The sequence below is a fragment of the Dryobates pubescens genome, unplaced genomic scaffold (genome assembly GCF_014839835.1).
Source record: "Dryobates pubescens isolate bDryPub1 unplaced genomic scaffold, bDryPub1.pri scaffold_34C_arrow_ctg1, whole genome shotgun sequence".
In the NCBI taxonomy this organism is placed as follows: domain Eukaryota; kingdom Metazoa; phylum Chordata; class Aves; order Piciformes; family Picidae; genus Dryobates; species Dryobates pubescens.
The window spans coordinates 8,346-34,599 of record NW_026530773.1 but is presented as its reverse complement, the minus strand read 5'-3'; the positions used below and the strand labels follow the sequence as shown (position 1 = coordinate 34,599).

Genomic DNA, 26,254 nt, shown 5'->3' with positions numbered 1-26,254 from the left:
CTATGCATGAGGCCATCCAGAGGTGTCAGGAAATGGCAGGGAGAGCTGAGTCAGCTCAGGGAAGGGATGGAAATGGCAGGGGGAGAGCTGGTTGGGGAAGCAAGATGTGTATCAACAGCCCAAAGGGAAAGAGCTGGCAGGCATGGGACAGTGGTAGGAGAGGCTGCAGTAGGGATGGGCCAAGGGCTCTGGCAAGGCTGAGACCCAACAGGACCAAGGTCTATGTCCCCCTTGGCTCTGGCAGTGCCTCTGCCACCACGGCCTGTGAGGAGAAACTTGGCTTTGAGGCTTTGAGGTTCTTGTATTGCAATGGGCAGTGGTCAGGGCTTGGCCTTTCTGCTTCCTAGACACAAAGGCAAGTTTTTCCTCCCCTGTACTTTGCCTTTGTCTCCCTGCAATCCTGGCCTCTAACAAGCTGCTCTAAGGAGTCCCTGGGAGCCTTTGTCAGGAACAAGCCTCAGTGAGGCCAATCAGTGCTTCAAGGTACTTTGGAGTTTGCTTCTGACTTGGACTTCTTGAGAGGCTTCTTGGCAGTATCTTGGCAGAGTCTCCTGGCCAGTACCTCAGGATGATGTAATCAGGCCCAAATACTCCATGGGGCTCATTAAATACTGCTGAACCTCTAATTCTTGCCAAGGTTTCTGCAGCTAATTGGAGAGGTTATTATTGCACAAAGCATCTGATAAGAAGTATTTTTAATGTACATTTCATTCCTTTTCAGCAGGAGTTGTCTCTTGCAAGCAAACCACAGCAAAACCTGACAAGGTCCTACCCTGCTCAATGCTCATCCTCACTCCCCACTGCCCCCAGACAGAGCCCTGAGCCACAGGTGAGGGACAGCATCTGCCTTGCCAGGGCTGGGGGTCAGGGCTTGGCCTTTGGATCACTGAAACTCCTCCAGGTTTCCTCAGCAGCAGAGCCACCTTGAGCTGCTTGTCTGACCTGTCAGCACTGCCTCAGTTCTCTGTTCTCACCACAGCTGGAGATGCTTCCAGTACCTCCAGTGATGCTTCCCTTGCATCCACTGTCTCCTTCTGCTCTAAGCAGACCCTGGGACCCTTTCCCAGTATGCTTCACTAAGACCCATTAAAAGTAGAAGAAACTTCAGCGTTTAAATCTGACTTCACTTCTGGAGAGGTTTCATCAGCTTCTCAGTCACTGAGGTTCATGGACTCAGCAGCAAAGCCACCAGAGGGCTCCTATAAAATACCTGGGCTGGTCCTCTTGTGCTGAGCCAGCACAGGCTCCTGGGCTGGATGGAGCTGCTGGCAAGCAGGCAGCTCTGCAGGAGACAACTCTGGCCAGGAGCAGCTCCTCTGCACAGCACAGCAGGGCTGAGGACACTGCCAGAGGATCTCAGGGAGATGAGGAAGGCAGAAAGAGGTTCGAGGTGGCCAGGACTGGGAGGATGCTGAGACCTCACTGGAGAAGTTACTGCAGTCACTGACATGGTGAGGCTGTGGGTACAGGGCAGGCCTCTGTCTGCTGTGCTAACTCCCCTCTTCTCTTTTTTCTACCTCTTTGGGGGAGAAGGGAGGTAGGGGGGTGAAGGGGGGACAGGGGGAAGCCTCCTCTGTTGGGGGGTTGGTTTCTGACTGTGTTTATTTGCTGTATATTCCTGTATATATTGTAAAATACCTGTATTTGTTGTGTTACATAGAATCTGTTTCCTTGTAAAATATAATCTCATTTCTCCGACTGGGTTTAGCCATGGTCTCTTTCTCAGTGGGGGAGGGAAAGCAGAGCTTTTCCTTTCAACCCACCACAACACTCTGTTGTCCCTGGCCTCCACGTGGCTGGATGTAGGGCACCTCTAATGCTGGCGGTGATGCCCACACTTGTCACAGGGTCCTGTGTTACTAGGGAAGGGTCTTGAGTGAGAGGGACCCCTCTGGGAAACTGGGGCAGCCCTGGAGCAGTCAAACTGGGCCTGGCTGATGATAAACTCAATCCCCTGGGCCCCTCCCAGGACAGACTGCACCCTATTCCAGTACAAGCTGGATTCCCTGGCCCCATTCCAATACACCCTGGCCCCCAACCCACTTCTGAGGTTGTTGGTTTTGGGTTGGTGTTTTTTTTCAGTAATTTACCCCAATTAGCTGAGGTTAATCTCTGGCAACCACACCACAGAAATATCATCATTCAAGACCATGTCTGATTCAGTCTTGGCCTGTCTGCTGTGATGGAGAGACTGCAGACACAAGGAGCTGTGCTCCCTGGGTGTGCAACACAAGACAGGACCCTGCAGGGAGTTGTTTCTCTGAGTTTCCTTCTCCAAGCCTTCTGTGGAGCTGCAGGGCAGGGTAGAGGTGGAGGGACAGAGTCCTAGCGACAGCAGCAATGCCAGGAGAGCCCCAGAGCTTGGGCTGTCCTCAGCTGCTCTTTCTGCTCTTCCACCCTCTCCTGCTGAGCCTCTGTGCTGGGGCAAGGCCTGAGTGCTCTGGCAACTTGGGCACCTTGGGATCCTGATCCCCTTCCTGCAGAGAGGCAGCCCTTTAAACCCCTCCCTGTTACACATGTGGCCTCATCCCAGTTAAAGTTGGACCATATTGACCTCTTCCTCTGCAGTCTGGGTCCCATCCCAGTACAGAATGTGTTCCCTGGCTCCCTTCTGTAAGGAAAAATTCTCTTGATTTAGACGTTCCTGTTCACAACAGAGACAGAGGAGTTTAGTAAAGCTTTATTTGAGTAAAGGGAGAGTCCACAGGACAATCCCTGGTGGGTCTCTCAAGTTGCTGGGAGTCACAGCTCCCCTTTTATCCTGAATTCCTGGATGCCGATTTCCCTCTGCCTTTCCCCACTGGCGCAGGTGCTCAGCTTTACAGTCTTTCCTGAACTGCCCACTGCATAGCCCCCTCACATGCAACCCCCCCGCTACATACATCCTATGTTCATTTAAATTAGGTTCTTCATGACTCTGGGTGAAGAAGTTAATAGTTAGTAGTCTGTTAAGCCTGTGCTCTGGTCTGAAAGTTGAAGAGTTTAGGCTGTGTTCAGTGTCCTGTCAGCCTCTGACAGCCTCCCACTGCTTTACCATGATGAGTAAGACAAGGGTGTCTTGCAGATGCTCCTTTGTTGTTTATGCACATAGATCAGGGGAACTGTCTGGTTCCCCCCTTCCCCTTCCTACCTTCTTCAGACAACTATTCCTCTGTAAGGACACTGATTACTTTTAATCCCATCATTTCCCTGTCCCAGGTACATCTGTTCCAGTACAAACTGCACACCTTCATGTCCTCTCAGTACAGTCTGGGCCCTGTCCCAGTCCAAACTGGGTCACTTCAATCCCTCCAAGTACACATTAGGCCTTGTCCCAATACAAACTGGAAGCCCTTATCCCCTCCCAGTGCATCCCTTGGGCCCCTTCCCAGTCCCAGCTGCACCCATCCCAGCACAAACTGGATATGCTTATCCCAGTGAAGGTGTGGCCTGCTCCTAGGACAAATGGGAACCCATTGCTGTCTCCCAGTACAGTCTGAATCCCATCCCAGTACAAAGTCCATCCCCTGGAAGCCATGATTTCATTCCAGTGCAGATCAGGACACATTTCAGTGCACACTGATACCCTGATGCCATCCCAGTTCAGACTGGGGCCCCCTCCAGGTACAAACTGAATCTCTTTGATGTCTCCCAGTACAGACTGGGCCTTATTCCAGTACAAGCTGAACCCCTGGTCCCTCCAGGGCAGACATGGCCTCCTTCCAGCACAAACTGGATCATCTGGCTCCATCCCAGTACACACTGGGTCCCATTCCAGTGCAAAATGAATTCCCTGATCCCCTCCCAGTACCAACTACATCCTCCCTGTGTTAACTGTATCCTGACTCCAACCCAGTAGAGACTTCTCCATTATAAACTGCATCCTTGATCCCATCCCATTATAACTGATGACCTGTCCCAGGAACTGGATCCAATGGCATCTCCCACTGCAGACTGGGGACCATCCCAAGTGCAAAGTGGATCTCCAGATTTCCTCCCAATACAGACTTGGGCTCATCCTGGAGCAGAGTGGAATCCCTTTTCCCCTCCCAGTGCAAAACAGAGGACAACCTCAAACTTCTTTCCTGAGCTCTGACCTGCCTGCTCTGCACTCCCCCACTCCTGACTGATTCTACTTGGCCCCTGGCACAGGACAGGGGCTAGGAGCTCCCAGAGCAGCCTCATGGACTTGGAAGAGAAGCAGGAGGTGAACTGTGGCTGAGCAGCTGATGGACACCAGGAGCAGATGGGTGGCAATGCCATGGGCAGCTCATCTGTGCCTCAGGATCTCCTGCACAGCAGCAACCACAAGGCTGGGCAGAGGCTGGGAGGTCATTGCTGGCTCGGCAGCTGACAGGACAGCAGCAGGAAGAGGGCAGGAAAGGGACTGGGAGGTCACTTCTTGCTGCAGCAGCTGAGAGGGAAGCCCCTGACTCCTGCCTGGGCTCTGTGCTTTTGGCCTCCCAGTTGCCAGAGTCCCCAGCAGGCAGCAGAAGGCATGTGGTGGGCAAGGGACTTGTGTGACTGCCTGTCCCTAAGTACCTGGTGGCCCCTGCAGGAAGAGCCTTGGAGCTAGGTTGTCACCTCCCTGCCACCTGAGGGCCTGAGGGGACAGCAGCAGGGATAGGGCTTGGCTGTGGCTGCTGGGGAAGCTGAAAGCAGCAGCAGGGACCTGCCTTGGAAGGCCCTGGAGAGGTTTCTTGTGCCTGCTCAGCTGCCAGGCCACAAGCAGGCTGAGGCCTTGGGGCATCCTTGGGACATCAGGGATGGCTGAGAAGCTCCTAAGGCAGGAGGAGCCACATGGCCAGGATGTGAGTGTGAGCTCACTGCAAACCCCATTCCCTTTGTGTCATTGGCCAGCAGCAGGCCCAGAGCTGGACTGGGGACTGTGCCATCCCTTGTGCCTGCCAAGCACAAGAGGCAGCAGCAGGGAGGTGCCTTGGCTGTTGGATTAGAACTGGGTGTTCTGCTGTGTCCCCAGGCAGAAAGGCCTCTGGCAGGGACCATTGCCAATGGCCTGGGATGGAGCAGAGCCTGAGCAGAGTGCAGAAGGCCAAGAGCAGCTGGGCTGTGGCAGGAGGAGTGTGGCCACCCAGACACAGAAGTTGTCCTCCCCTGCACTCAACACTGCTGTTGCCACATCTGGAGTCTTAGGGTCTGGCTTTGGGACTTCGGCTCTGAAGGACCTTTGAAGAGCCTGAGAAGCTTCAAAGGATATCTTCAAGGATTAGGGTGAGGCCAGGGAGGTGAAACTTTAGCTTGATCCTCTCTGGATCTGACTGCCCAGGCTCTGTGGTCAGGGCAGTTCTGCTGCTTGGTTTCTGCTACAGAAACCAAACCCAGTGTGGGGGGACAGTGTAGGACAACCTGTGGTGGGGATGGCAATGGGTACTGGCAAGGCTGGAAGTCATCAGGAGAACCCAAGGCTTTTCCTTCTTGGCTGTGGCAATCATCCACCACCAAGGGCTGTGAGGAGACTTCCTAAGGCACCAGGGGGTCCTCAGTGCTTCCTTAAAAACCCCCAGGAAGGCTGCGGACTGTCATCCCCTTGTCCTTCCCTCAGCATCACAAATCCCACAGCACCTGAGGAGCCCTGACCCATACATGAGGGACAAGATCTGCCTGCCCAGGCACTGTGGTCAGGGCTTGGCCTTTCTGCTCCATAAACCAAACCCAGAGTTTGCTCTCCTGCACTTTGCCTTTGTCTGCCTGCAATCATGGCCTCCACTGAGCTGCTCTAAGGAGCCCTTGGGAGGCTTTGCTGGTAATGCCCCTCAGTGGGGCGAATCAGTGCTTCAAGGCACTTTGTGGTTTCCTTCTGACTTCTTGAGAAGTTTCTTCAGTCTTCTCTCAGTACCTGAGGTTCCTGCAATGAGTCCCAAGTGCCCTAAGGAGATGTTTGTGTCTCTGCAATCTTCTTCAGGATTTCAAAGTGCACCTCACAAAGCTCAATTTTGTATGTCAAAGATAAAATATTTTACTGCATTTCAGTTTAGAGCAGAGATGATAATTCCCCAAGGGACACTGACCCAGGCTGTCTCAGCAGGACATCTGCACTTGCAGGAACATCTGTCCTTCAGGGCTGACATGGAATGGACAACTTTGCTCCTCACCCTCCCCAACCTCCCCATTGCTGTCACTGCCCACCTGGGGCTTACACGGTGATTCAGCAGAATGTGTTCTAATCCAAGAGCCTCTGAATGACAGAGTGGATAAGGACAAGGCTGACCCTGACTGACTGCAAGGGATCCTGAATTCAAATCTATTTCTGTGGCTGTGCCTGGAGAGAAGCACCAAGCACACAGACACAGGGACAGAGCTGACTGGGTTCAGTGCAAGACAGAAGCCCTGACACCAGGGACAGTGTCCCAGCTGCTGCTGGACACCATCCAAACAGGACTTCCCACCATCAGTGTTCTCCATCCCTCTTGATCCCTTTTGAGGATTCAATGGATCTCTTCAGTGTCATGGTGGACTGTGAGAAGTCTTTTGTCCTTCTCCTCCTGGTTGTTGTAGCAGGCTGATGAAATCAGGGTGCTGGAGGAGATGTTGGGTTGCAGTGAAATTCTGTCCAATGGGTGTAGGTTGTAGCTAACCATACAACATGTGAGCAAAGACACATCCTGGTGAGCAGTTATCAGTACAGAGAATTTCCAATCACAGCCAATGATTTCAGAGACATCACACAGACAGAAACTGAACTGATTGCTGTGGTGGTGTTCCAGAACTGTGACAAATATTGTGGTGCAGGCCCAGCTGGTTCCAGCACCATGAGCTGAGATACAAACTAACAGAGCAGTTGAGAGCAGCACCAGGGCTGCAAGGGGAGCCAAGGGGCCCAGACCTGCAGAGCCTGTGGCTCCTTCTTCAGGCATAGGTGAATGTTACAACTGCCCTTTGCCACAGCCTATCCCCACTCAGCTCCCTGTTGCATCTTGATTTGAACAGGGGCTCTTCTCCCCACTTGCCTTTCCCATCTGCTTCAAGGATGCAGCACTTGGTTCTTTTTCACTCCCATCCTTTCTCACATGGTTTGGTTGCACATCTCATCACCTCCAGGGCCTCACAAAGACATGAAGGCCATCTCAACATTTCATTACCACTCCCTTTTTGGGTTCCCACTGATTGGTTCTATTGGAAACTAAATCATTGATCAACATGGATCTACAGGCTGCAGCCCAGGCTCTGGTTGTCTCTCTGGGCTGCAAGTCCTCATTACTGACTCCTGTTGAGCTTCTCATCCACCAGCCCCCCCAAGCCTTCTTCATGGCTGCTCTCAAGCCAGTCCCTGCCCAGCCTATATCAGGATCCATGGACATGGAGTGCATGGGGATTGTTTTTAGGACTGTCCATGGAACCCCAAATACAAAACCCAGTTATGGGTTTGGTCATGGGGAAGTTACACCAGCAACCTGAATTTGATTGGGCTGTTGTGTTACAATCTTTGTGCTCTGGGTTGGTAAAATGGGAGTAGAAGATTCTCCTTTCATTTGGTTCCTGGTGAGTAGATCCATTGTCTCCCTGCATCCAGACTGCATTTGCTCTTCTGACATGGATTGCAGTTGAGCCACCTGAGGAGAGCTGCCCCAGCCCCAGTCAGGTTTGCATTTCCATGGAAAACAAGAGAGAGCTTAGCCTGCCTTGTTCTGTGGGGTTTCAGCACTTCCAGTGGATCACAGCAGCAGCTGGTCCCCAGGAGCTTGTGCTTGGGCCATGGTGAGTGTCCTTACTGCAAGGAGGAGGAAGAGAGGAGTGGGCAAGTGGTGTACATCGTACACGGAGTTGTCACTGATCCATGCAGTGAGGACAGAGTCTGCTCTCAGCACTGGCTTGGTCACAAATCCAAAGCACAGCACCAGAGGACCTGCTGTGAAGAAAATTAACTCCATCAAGGCCGAAACCAGGATGATCTCCCCCTCACTCCATACTCTTATGTGGTGGAGGCACATTATGCCCAGAATTATGCCTAGTACTGAAACCTGTCCCAGCACATGGACAAGTTCCCCTTCCTTTCATGAGGGGAACTAAGGCCAAGGTGGCACAGACTCCTGCACACACCCATGGCATGGGATGCTGGTGCTGATGCCAAGCATGGCATAATTCCAGCTTCACACCTCCCATAGGCTGCAGCCGGTTGTTTACGAGAGCCCATTGGCCACATCCAGCCTCCAGAAACCTCTCAGTATTGCCCCAGCTTGTAAATACATTGTCCTCTTTCACTGTGTTCTCTCTCTTTGCTCAAACCTAAGCTCATGCCATAGCCTCTGCCATTGATGTCATTGCAAGCAAAGTAGTGGCCTCTGCACAACGAGAAGCCAGCAGCCAGGCAGGCATGTTGAGCCTCAGCCCTGAGAGTATCTCCTGAGGAGGGACCAACACTGAGCCTGAGAAGCTGCAGCATTGCATTGCCAGCCTCACCGGTCGGAAGAGCCCACTGTGCCTTCAAGAGCACTGGACCCCTGAGGGTAAGATCTGCCCAGCTGCCAGGGAAGGGACTTAGCCGAGTCCAGGAGTGCAAACATCTGCCTCAGCCTGAAGCAGCAGACTGACAAGAGGCACAACCCTGTGTGTGTCAGCTCAGAGAGCAGGAGCAGTGTCAGCCTCATGCCTGTGTAACCCTGCCATCACAGGAGAGGAGTTGCTACTTCTGCTGCTCTGTGCCCTGTGAACCCCAGGGGAATCCAGAGCACAGTTCATGCCCTGTGCCCCAAAGCCAGGACCGCTCCGATAAGGGTCCTGCCGCTCCTTCGAGCCAAGCAAAGGGGAAGCTGCTGCTTCATGCACCTGTGCCTCTTCCCCGGGGCCATCCATGCCAGCCCTGAAGCCCGTTGGTACCGGACTGACCCCTGCCAGGTCCAGCCCTGTCTGCCGTTGTGCCAGATCAGAAACATCCAAGCCTGCCTATCAGGAACCGTGGCTCTGCCCTGCTGTGCAGGCAGACTCTGTGAGGGCCAACCCCATCCCGAGACCAGCCCTACAGGCCCTGCTGGGCTGACCCTGCAGGTCTGCTCCCTGCTGTCCTGAGGGAGCCACCTGAGTCCTGTGAAGGGAACCTGCTTAACAGCTGGCCTAAGGTCTGTTCCCTCTCTGCTGCCACGGAAGGGAGAAGGTTGCCACATACTGTCACTGTCTGGACCAGCCAGGAGTCAGCAGTCTGCCAGAACCTAACCTTGCTACAAAGGACACAAATTATCTTCCACCTGCTTTCCACTCACTCACTGTCAGTTCAGAGCACCCGAGTCTAGCAGGATAATCTTTCCAGTCCAATCCCCTGATACACAGTGTAATAGCTCTGTATATACTTAGCAGTCACCAGAGTCCTGTCGAGTTGCCATCAGGTGGACAAGCAGTGGAACTGCAGCTTGTGTTATAGTAACAGAAATTAACTCTGTAAATATCCTGATGGAATCCAAACTATAAATAATAAACCACTTATCAGATGTATTTCACAATCATGCACGGAAAAAGCCTCACAGTCCCTTTCCAGCTGTGTTCCTGCTGTTGGCCAAACTCCTCCCCAGGCAGAAGAGACCTCACAGCCCCTTCACACTCATTGGCTTCCTACTGAATGATGAGCTCCTGAGACACAACTGACCACCTGATCCTACACCCAACCATCAGCCTCCTTGTGGCCAGAGCCTGAGCAGATCAAAGTTTCATCCAATCCATCTGGCAGATTTCCTACCAAAGATCTGAGTGGAGAAACCTTCCTCAGAGGAGCTGCTGGCTCCATCCTGGTGATCTCTGGAAGATGTCCCTGCACATCATCTTGTCCAATGACCCTGCTCAGGGCAGGGTTAAGCAGAAGAGGTCCCTCAAGGCCTGTGCCCAGTTTGGCCTCATAACCCAAGAAGCTGCAGAGACCCTGGGTCAGAAGGTGCAGGGAGCTGATGAAGCGAATGCACAGTTCTGGCACAAGGGTTTGCCCTGAGGGATGCTGCTGGGAAGTGGATGCCAGGAGGACTCTGCCCTGGTGACTTTTGGGCTTGATCCACCACCCACCTTCCCACCCAACACCTCATCCATTCCTTCAGTCCTGCTGTCCCCAGTCTGGCTCTACAGAGACCATGGGAGACAATGGCAAAGGCCTGGCAAGGTGCCTGCATAAAACATCCCCAGACAGGTTTGATGATCTCTCTCTTGTCCTGCAAGGGCCTGCAGATGGCTGCAGGAGAGTCTGACCAATCACTTTTGACCCAGCACCACGTCTGTGCTAAGGGTGACCAGCAGTTTGCCCCAGCCTCCTTCTTGGCCTTCCTGAAGATGCCTTTTCCAAGGAGCCAGAACCTCTCTGATGGCTTTGTGCACATTTCAGGGCACAGCACAGGAAGGCTGATGTGAGCAGACAACAACATTTGCAATGAGCCTGTGCAGGACACCTGAGAAGACTCTCCCTGGGGCAGGGAGGTTTGGGCTGCAGTCACCCACAGAAATGTCAGAGCTCTGTCACGTGTCCACACCTGAGCACTGAACTGCTTCTGCACCTCATGATGTTCAGGCAGAGTCTTTCCCCATCCCTCACACAGGCTCTGCACTGCAGCAGGCAGTGTCCCTGGCCTCCTGCTGCCCCTGCCAGAGACTGGGAGGCTCCTCACACCTCCAGTGCCTTGGTGCCCCAGCCACAGCTGATGGTGTTTGTGCTGACTCAGGTTCCTCTCACCCCACACACCATGGCCATGCTTGCATCTCATCTGTGCAATGCCAGCAGCCACTGCTGACCTCCTGAGCCTGTGACCTGCAACTGGGGGATAAAGAAACTTTGCAAGTTATAGTGAGAGACCAATACTGGAAATGGTGGTGGTGAGTGGCTAGAGCAGGATGATTACCCTGGGACAGCTTCCTCAGGCTGTGCAGTGAACAGAGACACAGATCAGAGCCTGCTCTGCTGCTACTTCAGGCCTCTTGCAGAAGGCCTGTCTGTGTCAGGACACTGCTGTGTGCCCCAGCCCTGCACACTCACACTTTGTCTGTTCCCTGCTGTTTGCATCCCTGGGACACTTTCTTGGACCTGCTCTGGAGAGAAACTTTGGATGAAGCCCTAAGCCTTCAGACTCTGCCCTGAGCAGATCATCTGTCTTTGTGGAACTGCTCTTGGGGGCAGCTCAGTCAGAGTAGTTCCCATGGCCTGTCCCTGCCTGTGCTCCCAGGACTGGCATACAGCAGAGCAATGACTAAGCTGCCACAGCACTCAGGCCTTGCACTGACCCAGGAGAGGCTGGAAGTGGAAAGGGAACAGCCCTGGAAGTCCAGGTGCTGGTGCTCCCTGGCAGTGTTGCTGTGCTGGGACTCTTTGCCCCTCTTCCTCTGCACACAGGACCTTTCTCTGAAGCTCCAGAGGCTTGGAGGAAGGTACTCAGGAAAAAAACCTGTTACTGAAAGGGTCTTTATTTATTTCTATCCCCCAAATAAACACAGGACGTGACCAGAAAGATCTGGAGAAGTCCTGGAGGAAGGATCTCAGGAAGGAAAATATTAATGAAAGGTTCTTTATTTTTTTAACCAAAGAGCAGAGGTCCTGCTGCACAAACTCTTGGTCAGCAAAGCAGAGAATGTGTTAGAAAAGGGATGATATATTTATAAAGACTAAAACACCTCCACCACAAAGCATAGAAGCCAGGCTGGGCCTGCACTGAGTGACATCAAAACTGCTCTGCAGAAGAGTTTATTACTTCGGAAAGAATCCAGTGATCAGTTGGCTCAGGGAAGCCTTTAGCTCCTGGTTCCTCAGGCTGTAGATGAGAGGGTTCACTGCTGGAGGCACCACTGAGTACAGAACTGACACCACCAGATCCAGGGATGGAGAAGAGATGGAGGAGGGCTTCAGGTAGGCAATGGAGCCAGTGCTGATAAAGAGGGAGACCACAGCCAGGTGAGGGAGGCAGGTGGCAAAGACTTTGTGGCATCCCTGCTGAGAGGGGATCCTCAGCACTGCGCTGAAGATCTGCACATAGGACAACACAATCAACACAAAACAGACAAATACTAAGGAGAAAGCAATGACAATTACCCAAATTTCCCTGAGATAGGAAGGAGAGCAGGACAGCTTGAGGATCTGGGGGACTTCACAGAAGAACTGGTCCAGAGAATTGCCCTGGCAGAGGGGCAGGGAAAATGTATTGGCAGTGTACAGCAGAGCATAGAGAACCCCAGTGGCCCAGGCAGCTGCTGCCAGGTGGAGACAAACTCTGCTGCCCAGGAGGGTCTCATAGTGCAGGGGTCTGCAGATGGCAACGTAGCGATCGTAGGACATGGTGGTGAGGAGAAAATATTCTGCTGCCATGAAAAAGGCAAAGAGAAAGACCTGAGCAACACATCCTGCATAGGAGATGTCCCTGGTGTCCCTCAGAGAATTGTCCATGGATTTGGGCACAGTGGTGGAGATGGCAGCCAGGTCAAGGAAGGACAGGTTGAGGAGGAAGAAGTACATGGAGGTGTGGAGGTGGTGGTCCCAGGCTATGGTGGTGATGATGAGGCCATTGCTGAGGAGGGCAGCCAGGTAGATGGCCAGGAATAGGCAGAAGTGCAGGAGCTGCAGCTGCCTTGTGCCTGGGAATGGCAGGAGGAGGAAGTGGGTGATGGAGCTGCTGTTGGCCATCTGCTGCCTCTGGCCATGGAGACCTGTTCAAGGAGGGAAAGGCAGTGACAAGTTAGGGCACACTTCTCTCAGCCTCAGCATAACCTCCCTCCCTGAGCTGCATGAGGAATGGATCAGCTCAGTCCCATCACTACCAACCCATGGCAGAGTTCATCACAGCTTCAAATGCAGCAGGGACCCAGAATTGTCATGAAGATTCCTCTGGTGTCAGAACAGAAAGTGACCAACAGCCCAATCCCAGAGAACAAGAGTCCCATTGTGGTGGGTTGAAATTTCCCCCCAGCATTAGCTTTGCCAGAGCAGCTCAGTTCGAAGCAAATGAAGCTGTCTTGACAAGCAAGAGCTGCACTCTGCAGTGGAATGCAATGAACAGGTACAGAACATCCAGGAGTGACAATATTAGACAGGTATTTACAATTAGCAAATGACATGAAACCCCCCTGGTCAGAGACCAGGAAAGCTGTTCCACTGCCCCTAACCCCTACAACCCTATTCCAAGAGAGAAAGGAGGAGTGGAGAGAGATAAAAAGCAGTGGGTTAGACTTAGCCAAGGCCAGCCAAAGCAGGTAGTCTCTCCCCAGCAAAGCAAAACAGCTGAGATCAGAAGAGAAGAGAGAGAATTGTTATGGTACAGCTCCTCTGATTCCAGATATTTATCCAATAAATTGGTTTAGAATAATCTTTTCTTTTCCTTTTCACACCAAGAGTGATTCATTTATTTTGTTTCTTCTTTTCTGCTCAAAATCTGTAACTAAATTTCAAAGGCATAGCCTAAAACCACCACACCCATGGAGAGGTGAAGATACAGGGAGCAGGACTGCAGTGCTGCAGAGAGAGTGAAGGGAAGAGAGAAAGGCAGAGGGGATGGGGGTGAAGCCTTCTCCTTCCCCAGCTCTGCTCACTGCTGCTCACAGGATGGAACTGAAGGGCTTTGGTCCTCCTTCTGTGTGCACACTCCAGGAGCCTTCAGCTGAGCATCAGCTGCCAAGATGGAGATGTCTCCAGGAGCTACAGCTGCAGTGTCCTGCACCCACAGCCTCACTGTGCCAGTGACTGCAGTGACTTCTCATCCAGTGAGCTCTCAGTCACCCTCCGAGTCCTGGACACCTTGAAGCTCTCTCTGCCTTCCTCATCTCTCTGAGATCCTCTGGCAGTGTCCTCAGCCCTGCTGTGCTGTGCAGAGGAGCTGCTCCTGGACAGAGCTGTCTCCTTCAGCACTGCCTGCTTGCCAGCAACACCTTCCAGCCCAGGACTCTGGCCCAGTAGGGCAGCAGTAGACCAGCCCAAGGTCTTTTAATAGCTCCTCTGGTACCTTTAGGTGTCCTGGAAACCTCAGGGACTGAGAGGAAGCTGATGAAACCTCTCCAGAATTCAAAGTCAGATTCAAACTCTGAAGTTTCTTCTACTCTTAATGGGTCCCACTGAAGCATCCTGGGAAAGGGTCCCCAGGGTCTGCTTAGAGCAGGAGGAGACAGTGGATGAAAGGGAAGCACCACTGGAGGCACTGAAGCATCTCCAGGCTGTGGGGAGAGCAGAGAACTGAGGCAGTGCTGACAGGTCAGGACAAGCAGCTCAAGGTGGCGCTGCTGCTGAGGAAACCTGGAGGGGTTTCAGTGATCCAAAGGGCCAAGCCCTGACCCCTAGCCCCTGGCAAGGCAGATGCTGTCCCTCACCTGTGGCTCAGGGCTCTGCTGGGGACAGTGGGGAGTGAGGATGAGCAGTAAGCAGGGTAGGACCTTGTCAGGTTTTGCTGTGGTTTGCTTGCAAAGAGACAACTCCTGCTGAAAAGGAATGAAAGGTACCTTTAAAATAATTTTTATGAGATGCTTTGTGCAATAAAACCCTCTCCAATTAGCTGCAGAAACCCTGGCAATAATTAGAAGTTCAGCAGTATTTAATGAGCCCCATGGGGTATTTGGGCCTGATTACATCATCCTGAGGTACTGCCAGGAGACTCTGCCAAGGTACTGCCAAGAAGCCTCTCAAGAAGTCCAAGTCAGAAGCAAACTCCAAAGTACCTTGAAGCACTGATTGGCCTCACTGAGACTTGTTACTGACAAAGGCTCCCCAGGGACTCGTTAGAGCAGCTTGTTAGAGGCCAGGATTGCAGGGAGACAGAGACAAAGTACAAGGGAGTAAAACTTGCCTTTGTTCTAGGAAGCAGAAAGGCCAAGGCCTGACCACTGCCCTTGCAATACAAGAACCTCAAAGCCTCAAAGCAAAGTTTCTCCTCCCAGGCCTTGGTGGCAGAGGCAACTGCCAGAGCCAAGGGGACAAAGGCCTTGGTCCTGTTGGGCCTCTCAGCCTTGCCAGAGCCCTTGGCCATCCCTACTGCAGCCTCTCCTACACTGTCCCATGCCTGCAGCTCTTTCCCTTCAGCCTGCTGACACCAATCTTGCTTCCCCAGCCAGCTCTCCCCCTGCCATTTCCATCCCTTCCCTGAGCTGTCTCAGCTCTTCCTGCCATTTCCTGACACCTCTGGATGGCCTCATGCATAACAGCTCTGCCCTTTGAGGGACATTTGTTTAGCCTCCTCTCCACTCTGAACTTTGTGGACATTTTGCTCTCTTCCCAATCCCTAGAAGTGTTCCATCCTCTCTGAACCTTTCAAGCTGCACTTTGTGAAGCTTTTGGTCTCTCCCCACTCCCCAGAAGACCTCCATCCTCTCTGAAACCACCCTTCAGCCATGTGCACACTGCTGTGGCAGTGCCCTGAGCCTCAGCAGGCTGAAGCAGTCCAGGTCCCTCAGACTCTTCAGAGCTGTCCACCTCCATCCTGGCAGATCTCCTCTGCAGTCTCTGAAGTTCCTCCCTTCTCTGTCAGACTGCAGAACCCCACACCTAGACACCAAGCATCCAGATGTGGCCACAGCAGTGCTGAGTCCTCGGGGAGGACAACTCCTGTGTCTGGGTGGCCACACTCCTCCTGCCACAGCACAGCTGCAGTTGTGTGCAGGGTCTGCTCCATCACAGGGTGTTTGGAATGGTTCCTCCCAGATGCTGTGGTGCCTTTCTGACTGGGGATGGGACACACCAGAGCTTCCAGCTCCAAAGAACTGGCAGAGAGTTTGTACTGGGGTGCGGCCCAGTCTGTCAAGGAGTGGCAAAGGGGATATAGGTTGTATGGGAAAGAGACACAGATGAGTGGTTGGAAGGTTTCAGGTGGTGTAGCCCTTCCTGGGCGTGGGCACAATCTGTATTGGGGAGGAGTCCTGTTATGGCTGTTATTAATATTTAATAGTTGGCTGTTGGCAACGGAGAATGGAGTCAGTATGGATGACCAATGTGATCCAGTATTGTTCATTTATTAAGGGAACCTCTACAGCTTGTATAGACTGGGAGAGCATCATTGGCATAGCTTCATTGGTTCCCCACGAGTGACCACACATCCTACTGTTATAGATTATTGGTCACACTACTAATGCTGGCTAGCAAGGTATGTTCTAATTGAAATTGTTCCTGCACTAGGGTCTTAACAACTTGTAGCATAGAAATTGCAAGCTCAGATGTGGTGTTAACAGGGTATTTGCCACCATATGTGTGTCATAATGGGTTAACAAGTGTGCTGAAAACAAATGATCAGTTACAGCAGTTGTGTATCCTGATTTTAACCCACAGGTAGTTATGGCTTGTTTAGCTTCTTTTCACATTTTCCAGTCCAGAGATTGCCATATTCTTTGTCGATCTTCTAATACCACAGGAGCTGCATGTACAGGAAAATCTACAAATTCTCCACCTATTACTGCATTTTTCACAGTACCTTCCCCATCCCTCCCCCTCCCTATCCCTTACACTATTGTCCCTTCAGAATTTGATTGTATTCTCCATCGCAGTGGTATCGTCTGCTGATAATGTCTGGGATCTAAGAGGCAAGGAGGGTAGTGCAGCCATGGCCGCTGTGGGGGCTACCGCTGTGGGGGCCACTGCTAGGGCTTCTGGGGCCTCTGGGGCCACTTGCTGGGGCTGCTGCTGGGGCTGCCGCTGGGGCCGCAGCCATGGGGACCACCACTGGGGCCACCAGGATGGGGACCACCACTACAGGGGCCACCCCATGGTCATTTCTGTCGGGCTCAGTGGTGTGTTGGTTGGGGCCGCCTCTGTTGGGGCCGCTGGGACTGCCGGGGCTCGCAGGAGGGGTCTGGTTGTAAAAATGCCATAACCGTGAGCCTCCAAACACTCCATTTCTTCTAAGAGGAGCTGCAGAACAGAGTCAGCACTGTTTAACTTCCCAACATCGGTCCCCTTGTCCTCCAAATCTGAGCTGCCGCAGTCGGTACTAGAGGAAGATGTTGATGAAGGGGATCAAATGTGTGGAACCATAGGCTTCATTGCCTTTCTACATTTTCTTCTCTGCTTGGGACAAATGACAGTAGTGGCATCTGGTGAACGCAGTGTGTTCACCAAGATGGTCAATGTGGCATCTTCTTGCGTTGAATCTTCATGCATAGTGACCTCCAATTTGTCTGTGGGCATCTCCTCAGTCAGGTCAGAATTTGCCTCTGTCGCTACTGATGCAGCGGCAACAGATTTTTTCTTGGAACAGAACGGTAATAGGGGAGCCACAGTTTGTGTAGGAGGGGGAAGAGCAGGTAATTGAAATAGGAATTGTAACAAGGATGCTGATGAAGCGGCAGATGATGCAGGGAGGGAGGGGGGCCGGAGGGAGAGCTCTGCACTTCCAAATCTCCCTTTTTCATCTCACTTAGAACCAATGCCACAGCAGCTGAATCAAGAGTAGACTGCTCTGCTTTTATAGATTGCAGTGTATGTGACAATGTGCCACACAGTGCTATAGTGAAAAAGCTTCTTTTTGAACCTTTAGGCACCTCATCCCACAGCTGGGCTCCAATTTTGTCCCAGGCTTCGGAAGTGAAAGTTATGGTTGCTGTGGGGATAAAATCATGATCCCGGGCCCAGGCTAATAGCCCTCTTAAAAATCCCAGAATCGTAAGCAATACCTCTCATGGAGAGGATACTTTGGAGGGCATTTAGCACAGCCTCTTCTACTTTGCTCAGTGCTTCCCCATGACCCTCCCTGGTCACTCACCCAATCCTAGTGAGATTCACTTCCTTTTCTGAGCGCACGCTGCTTATTTTGTCAGCACCGGGGCAGTGCTGGTTCGACCGGCTTCCCATCCTTCTCGGAGCGTACCTCTTATGCTGAGTCGAGCAGCATTGTAGTCCAAGGATCCCATCCATGACTTTGGGCACCAGATGTTGTTGACGGAGAACAGAATCAATACGAATGACCGATATGATCTAGAATTGTTTGTTTATTAAGGGAACCTCTACAGCTTATATAGACTGGGAGAGCATCGTTGGCATAGCTTCATTGGTTCCCCACGAGTGACCACACATCCTACTGTTATAGATTATTGGTCACACTACTGATGACACGCAAGGTTGTTGATGCAGGTGTGTGTCCTGTTATTCCCAGATAACTCTCTGTGTTTATAGCTACCAGTGCCCTGCTTTAGTTACATGCTGCAGGCACAGCACTCTTTTGCTACACTGCTAGCCACTTCTGCACTTATGCTGAGCATGGCCTACCACCATGTCAGGCTCGAAGCTTATACTGCCAGATTGCTCACACTGCTTACTGCCACCATTGCCACACCAGGGGACACAGCAATACACCGGCCCCAGCACTGTCAGGCCAAAAGTGACCCCCAGGCATACCTTTTCAAGCAGATTGAACTGAAATCTCCTCTTTTACACCTTCTTTCCTCAGAAGCAAATACGCCCCTGTGTGATGAAGGGCTTATTGATTCATGAGTATGCAATATGAATTATATAAATACTAATTTTATTGTTAAAATGATGAATAACCAATGAATCACTATTTTATATCCATATTCTAGTGCATGATTGTGAAATACATCCCAGAAGTGGTTTAGTATTTACAATCTGGACCCAATTAGAAGATTTACAGAATTAATTTCTATTAATATAACTCAGGCTGCGTTCTGCCACTCGTCCACCAGGTGGCGATTTGATGAGACTCTGGCAGCTGCTTAACTCTATACAGAGGTATTACAATGCGTCAGAGGCTGGAACTAGAAATGTGCTGCTAGACACAGGTGCTTTGAACTGAATGTCAGTGAGTGGGAAGCAGGTGGAAGATACACTGTGTCCTTTGCTTGTAGCAAGGTTAGGTTCCAGCAGGCTATTGTCACGGGGACTGGCTCCTGGGCTGGTCTGGACAGCAATGGTGGAGGCAACCTTCTCCCTCCTGCAGCAGCTGAGAGGGAATGGAACGTAGGTTTACCGGTAGGCAGGCTCCCTTCACAGGACTCAGGCAGCTCCCTCTGGACAGCAGAGAGCAGTTCTGCAGGGTAGGCCTGGCAGGGCCTGGTCCCAGGAGAGGGTCGGCCCTCATGGCAACGACGGCCCCGGGGAAGAGGTGTGGCTGTGCAGAGCAGTGACTTCCCCTTTGCTTGGCTCAAAGGAGCAGGCAGGACCCTATTGGGGCAGTCCTGGCTTTGGACCACAGGGCATGAACTGTGCTCTGGATTCCCCTGGGGTTCACAGGGCACAGGGCGGCAGAAGTGACAACTCCTCTTCTCATCCCACAATGGCAGGGTGATGCGGGCAGTGCGGGTCCTGCTTTCTGAGCTGACACACAGGGTTGTGCAGCTCCTCAGTCTGCTGCTTCAGGCTGAGGCAGACATTTGCACTGCCAGACTCAGCTAAGTCCATTCCCCAGCAACTGGGCAACTGGGGGTCCAGTCCTCTTGAAGGCACGTCAGGCTCTTCCGACCAGTGAGGCTGACAATGCAACACTGTAGCTTCTCAGGCTCTCAGCGTTGGTCTCTCCTCTGGAGATACTCTCAGGGCTGAGGCTCAACAGGCCTGCCCGGATGCTGGCTTAATAGCAAGGCTCTGGCATGAGCTCAGTCTCGAGCAAGGAGAGAGAACACGGTGAAAGAGGGCACCGTATTTACAAGCTGGGGCAATACTGATAGGTTCCTCGAGGCTGGATGTGGCCAATGGGCACTCTCGTGAACAACCGGCTGCAGCCTATGGGAGGCGTGAAGCTGGAATTATGCCATGCTTAGTATCAGCACCAGCATCCCATGCCATGGGGGTGTGCAGGGGTCTGTGCCACCTCAGCCTTTTTGGACCCCTCATGAAAGGAGGGGGAACTTGTCCACATGCTGGGACAGGTTTCAATATCTGGGCAGAATGTGCCTTCAGCACAAGTGGGAGGGCTCAAAGAGATTGAGTTTGTACAGGGAGGAAGCCCAGTCTGAACTGGGATGGCATCAGGGTCTGCAGGGGATCTGCTTTGTACACATCAGTACTGGGAGGGGATCAGAGGATCCAGTTTGTGCTGAGAGGCAGCCAGGGCTGTACTGGGAGGGCTTGAAAGGATCAAGATTGTGGTGGGGAAAGGCCCAGGCTATGGGAATGGGGTCAGGGGATCCAGCTGGTATTGGAACAGGGCCCAGACTGTGCTGGGAGGGTGTCTGGGTGTCAAGTTTGTGCTGGGATGGATGTGGTTGTTCCTGGGAGAGGCTCAGGCTGTCCACACTCTGTCCTGGGACAGAGTCAACACAAAGGCCCTGGCCAAGAGCTTCCTGGCAGAGACTCTCCTGATGCTGAAGAAGTGTTGTTCTAGAGGGAGCCTCAGCCTCTGGCTGCAGCCTGCTGCCTCCTGACCTGGTGTCTTGTGCCATGGCCATGAGCCTGCCCTGCACTGCTGGTATCAGAGCCCTGCTGCTGCCCGTTCCCCCAGCAGCTGCTGCTCTGCAGGCAGGACAAGCCCAGCTCCCTCAGTTCTGATCACAGCCAAGGTCTTGAGCCTCTGCTCAGCTTCTGCTGGCACAGGTTGCCCCTGTAGAGGCCATGACACCTGTGAGCCTTCCCAGTCAGCTCTGTGCCAGGCTCTGCCAGGGTGTGTGCTAGGAGAGAGGTTGGGCAGGGCTGGCTGTTCCCTGCCACAGGCCCTGGGCCCAGCAGGAGGAGGGAGATGTGAGGGCTGTGAGCCACAGTGCAGGGTCTAGGTGGAAGCCTGTGGCCAGTGGCGTTCCCCAGTGGTCAGTGCTGGCTCCAGTCCTGTTCAGCATCTTCATCAAGGAGCTGGAGGAAGGAGCAGAGTGGAGCCTCAGCAAGTTTGCTGGTGACACAACCTGGGAGGAGTCGCTGAGCCCTGCCAGACTGTGCTGCCATGCAGTGACACCTGGAGAGGCTGCAGAGCTGGGCAGAGGAGAACCTCATGGAGTTCAAGCAGAGCAGCTGTAGAGTCCTGCACCTGGGAAGGACTAACCACCTGCAGCAGCTGGGGAGAGAGCTGAGCTGCTGGAAAGAGACGTGGTGGGATAACTCACATGACTGGAGCGCTGCAATTGATGGCTACAGGCTCTTCAGGAGAGACAGGCAAGGAAGAAGGAGTGGAGGGGTGGCCCTGTACATCAGGGAGGCACTAGATGCCATTGAGATGGAGATTAGGGACGATCAGGTTGAATGCTTGTGGGCAAGAATTAGAGGGAAGACTGGCAGGGCAGACATCCTGGTTGGAGTATGTTATAGACCACCCAACCAGGAGGATGATGTTGATGAAGCATTCTATAGGCAGCTTAAGGCTGTCTCAAGATCTCCAGACCTTGTCCTCATGGGCGACTTCAACCTGCCTGACATCTGCTGGGATCTCAACACAGCAGAGAGGAGACAGTCCAGGAGGTTCTTAGAGTGCATGGAGGACAGCTTCTTATCCCAGGTGCTGCGTGAGCCTACCCGGGGCAAGGCTATGCTTGACCTCCTCTTCACCAACAGGGAAAGGCTGGTGGGGATGTGGTGGTTGGAGGCTGTTTAGGGGCCAGCGACCATGAGATAATTGAATTTTCAGTATTTGGTCAAACTAAGAGGGGCAGCAAGAAGACCTCCACTCTGGACTGCCGGAGGGCGGACTTCAGGTTGCTCAAGGAAATAATTCAGAGGGTTCCTTGGGAGAAAGCCCTTAAAAATAAAGGGGTCCAGGAGGGCTGGACCTGCTTCAAGAAAGAACTGATGAAGGCTGAGGAGCAGGCTGTGCCAGTGTGCCGGAAGAGGAGCCGCCGGGGCAGACGGCCAGCCTGGATGGGTAATGAACTTTTAATAGAGCTAAGGGAAAAAAAGAGGGTGTATCACCTTTGGAAGAAGGGTGAGGCAACCCATGGAATGTTTAAGGATGTAGCGAAATCATGTAGGAAGAAAATTAGGGAGGCAAAAGCACATTTGGAGCTTAGACTGGCCTCTGCTGTGAAGGACAACAAAAAGTCCTTCTATAAATACATGTACAGCAAGAGGTAGGGCAAGGACAACCTCCACTCCTTGGTGGACATGGAGGGAAATGTTGTATCACAGGATGAGGAAAAGGCAGAGGTACTTAACACCTTCTTTACCTCAATTTTTGCTAGCAGGACAGAACGTCTACCAGACAGCTGGCCTGCAGAGCTGGCAGAAGAAGTCAGGGAGCTGCATAGTTTCCCTGTGTTTCATGAGCAAGTGATTGGAACTCTCCTCAGCAACTTGGACCCCCACAAGTCCATGGGACCAGATGGGATCCATCCTAGGGTGCTGAGAGAGCTGGCAGATGAGATGGCCAAGCCACTATCCATCATTTTTCATGAGTCTTGGCTCACTGAAGAGGTCCCAGATGACTGGAAGCTGGCCAACGTGGTACCCATCCACAAGAAGGGCTGGTTGGATGAGCCAGGAAATTACAGGCCTGTCAGCCTGACCTCAGTGCCAGGAAAGATTATGGAACAGGTCATTCTGAGTGCAATCACACAACACTTAGAGGATGGCCAAGGGATCAGGCCCAGCCAGCATGGGTTTAGGAAGGGCAGGTCCTGTCTAACCAACCTGATCTCCTTCTATGATCAGGTGACCCGCCTGGTGGATGTGGGGAGGCCTGTGGATGTAGTCTACCTGGACCTCAGCAAGGCCTTTGACACCGTTCCCCATAGCAAATTCCTGGCCAAGCTGTCAGCCCATGGCTTGGATGGGAGCACACTGCAATGGGTTAGGAACTGGCTGGAGGGCCGAGCCCAGAGAGTGGTGGTGAATGGTGCCACAGCCAGCTGGCAGCCAGGCACTAGTGGTGTGCCCCAGGGATCAGTACTGGGCCCCATGATCTTTAACATCTTTATTGATGATCTGGAGGAGGACATTGAGTCCATCATCAGTACATTTGCTGATGACACCAAGCTGGGCGCAGGAGTTGATCTGCTGGAGGGTAGAGAGGCTCTGCAGAGGGACCTCGACAGGCTGGACAGATGGGCAGAGTCCAACGGCAGGAGATTGAACACATCCAAGTGCCGGGTTCTGCACATTGACCACAGCAACCCCATGCAGAGCTACAGGCTGGGGTCAGAGTGGCTGGAGAGCAGCCAGGTAGAGAGGGACCTGGGGGTGCTGGTCGATGGTAGGCTGAACATGAGCCTGCAGTGTGCCCAGGCAGCCAAGAGGGCCAATGGCATCCTGGCCTGCATCAGGAACAGTGTGGCCAGCAGGAGCAGGGAGGTCATTCTGCCCCTGTACACTGCACTGGTTAGGCTGCACCTTGAGTCCTGTGTCCAGTTCTGGGCCCCTCAGTTTAGGAAGGATGTTGACTTGCTGGAAGGAGTTCAGAGAAGAGCAACAAAGTTGGTGAGGGGTTTGGAACACAAGCCCTATGAGGAGAGGCTGAGGGAGCTGGGGTTGCTTAGCCTGGAGAAGAGGAGACTTAGGGGTGACCTTATCACTCTCTACAACTACCTGAAGGGAGGTTGTAGACAGACGGATGTTGGTCTCTTCTCCCAGGCAGCCAGTACCAGAACAAGAGGACACAGTCTCAGGCTGTGCCAGGGGAGGTTCAGGCTGGATGTTAGGAAAAAGTTCTATGCAGAGAGAGTGATTGCCCATTGGAATGGGCTGCCTGGGGAGGTGGTGGAGTCGCCATCATTGGAAGTTTTCAGGAGAAGACTTGATGGGGTGCTCGGTGCTGTGGCTTAGTTGTTTAGGTGGTGTTGGATTGGTTGATGGGTTGGACATGATGATCTTGAAGGTCTCTTCCAACCTGGTTTATTCTATGTATTGTATTCTATTCTAATGCTCAGCACAAGCAGAGGCTGTGTGCAGACACAACAGCAAACAGAGAAGTTCTTCTCTGCTGCCCATCAGCACACGGCGGTCGTTCACTCCTGGCCTGCAGGGCTCTGACACATGGAGCAGTTGCTCTGCAGGACCCCAGGCACCAACATCCCCACACTTCCTTCTCTCACTTAGCTTCTGTAGCTCAGCTGATCTCATCTGGCATGGAGTACCCTTTTAGCCAGTTGGGGTCAGCTGATCCAGCTGTGTCCCCTCCCAAGACTTGATCAGACCTCAGCACACTGTTGGGGCAGGGCAATGTTGGCAAAGCAGAGCCTGGGTGCTGGTTCAACAGCAGCCAAAACACTGCTGTGTTATCAACAGCCAGCTACAGCCCTGCAAAACACAGCACTAGAAAGTTGCTCTGAGCAGAATGAACTCCAGCTCAGCCATACCCAAGCTACTCTCATTCCCCTGGCTGTACAGGACAAAGACGGACAGTGGCAGCTCACAGCTGACTGGGGGCCACTGAACACCACCACTGCACCTTGAACCCTCAGTGTGCCAAACAGTGCAGAGCAGCTGAGAGCAGGACAGAGTGTGGCCATGGAGGAACACTCCCATCTCCCAGGGACAATTCACAGTGGCAGTCCAGGCACTAAAGCCAAAGCCTTGAAGCTCTCCTGGATCACAGCAGCTGTGTCCAGGACCTCCCCCACTCACACATTCCTGAGGCACAACCAGCAGCAAGGGCCAGCACCAAGTCAGACTTCTCCAGCCTCAGTTCTTGTGCCCTAAAAATGCCAAAGCTTTGTAAGGGTTTGCTTTGAACTCCAGCAGAAGGAAACCAAACTCCATGTAGCATCTCTGCCTCTCCACCTCTCTGTGTTAGGACAGACACCTTTGCTGTCACCAGGGTTAAGGTTTCTATCTAACACTGGACCCAGCCAGTTCTGTCCCTGTGTCTGTGTGCTTGGTGCTTCTCTCCAGGCACAGCCATAGAAATAGATTTGAATTCAGGATCCCTTGCAGTCAGTCAGGGTCAGCCTTGTCCTTATCCACTCTGTCATTCAGAGGCTCTTGGATTAGAGCACATTCTGCTGAATCACCTTGTAAGCCCCAGGTGGGCAGTGACAGCAATGGGGAGGTTGGGGAGGGTGAGGAGCAATGTTGTCCATTCCATGTCAGCCCTGAAGGAGAGATGTTCCTGCAAGTGCAGATGTCCTGCTGAGACAGCCTGGGTCAGTGTCACTTGGGGAATTATCATCTCTGATCTAAACTGAAATGGAGTAAAATATTTTATCTTTGACATACAAAATTGAGCTTTGTGAGGTGCACTTTGAAATCCTGAAGAAGATTGCAGAGACACAAACATCTCCTTAGGGCACTTGGGACTCATTGCAGGATCCTCAGGTACTGAGAGAAGACTGAAGAAACTTCTTCAGAAGTCAGAAGGAAAACACAAAGTACCTTGAAGCACTGATTGGCCCCACTGAGGGGCATTACCAACAAAGCCTCCCAAGGGCTCCTTTGAGCAGCTCAGTGGAGGCCATGATTGCAGCAGACAAAGGCAAAGTGCAGGAGAGCAAACTCTGGGTTTGGTTTATGGAACAGAAAGGCCAAGCCCTGAGCACAGTGCCTGGGCAGGCAGATCCTGTCCCTCATGTATGGGTCAGGGCTCCTCAGGTGCTGTGGGGTGTGGGGTTTGTGATGCTGAGAGAAGGACAAGGGGATGACGGTCCCCAGCCTTCCTGGGGGTGTTTAAGGAAGCACTGAGGACCCCCTGGTGCCTTAGGAAGTCTCCTCACAGCCCTTGGTGGTGGATGGTTGCCACAGCCAAGAAGGCAAAGCCTTGGGTTCTCCTGATGACTTCCAGCCTTGCCAGTGCCCACTGCCATCCCCACCACAGGTTGTCCTACACTGTCCCCCACGCTGGGTATGTTTTCTGCAGCAGAAAGGCCAAGCCTTGACCACAGAGCCTGGTCAGTCAGATGCAGAGAGGCTCAAGCTAAAGTTTCATCTCCCTGGCCTTGGTGGCAGAGGAAATAGAGAGGAGGAGAAAAACCTCAGTCTTGTTGAGCTTTCAGCCTTGCAGGTGGTGCTATACTGCCCCATGCCTGCAGCTCTTTCCCTTCATGCACTTGACACCCATCTGGCTTTCCTAGCAGCTCTCACCATGATATTTCTGTACTCTCCCTGCTCTGTCTCTACTCTCCATGGCCATTTCTTGAAACACAGATGTTGCAGTTTGAGCTGGGTGCCCCCTGATGTGTTCACTTCCTGTGTCCAGAAGTCCAGCCCAGAGGTATGGATGCAGGAAATTGTGTGTATTTCCTACCATAATTCTTTGCACCACTATAAGATCCAGTGCGGGGTCTAGCACTGTCTCTTTTCTTCCTCCTCCGTCAGCCGGTAACTGGGGGAGATGTCTCCTGGCTTTGGCCCAGCGGAAGCGTGCTGGGCCCATAACCCAGATGTCGATGGATCAAAACCATCCTCTGCTACCAAGAATGTGCTGGGTTGAGGCAGACCCCTCTCCCCACCACGGGCAGGAATAAAACACTCAGGACAAACGGATTGCAAAAGTGATGAAAGTTTAAATAGAAAGCAGTGAATGTTACAGAA

At 52.7% G+C, this 26,254-nt stretch overlaps 1 protein-coding gene and 1 pseudogene across 1 annotated transcript; both read right to left on the bottom strand.

Annotated features, from left to right (window-relative positions):
* Positions 1-11,491: 11,491 nt before the first annotated feature.
* Positions 11,492-16,343, bottom strand: LOC128899735 (olfactory receptor 14A16-like; the record flags this gene model as incomplete). Its single annotated transcript, XM_054179417.1, has 3 exons — positions 16,335-16,343; positions 11,677-12,508; positions 11,492-11,508 (listed from the first exon to the last, which is right to left on the bottom strand). Coding segments are annotated over exons 1-3 (858 nt in total), but the record flags the coding sequence as incomplete, so codon positions are not given.
* Positions 16,344-16,609: 266 nt separating this feature from the next.
* Positions 16,610-26,254, bottom strand: part of LOC128899734 (olfactory receptor 14A16-like) — an 11,029-nt pseudogene continuing 1,384 nt past the window's right edge.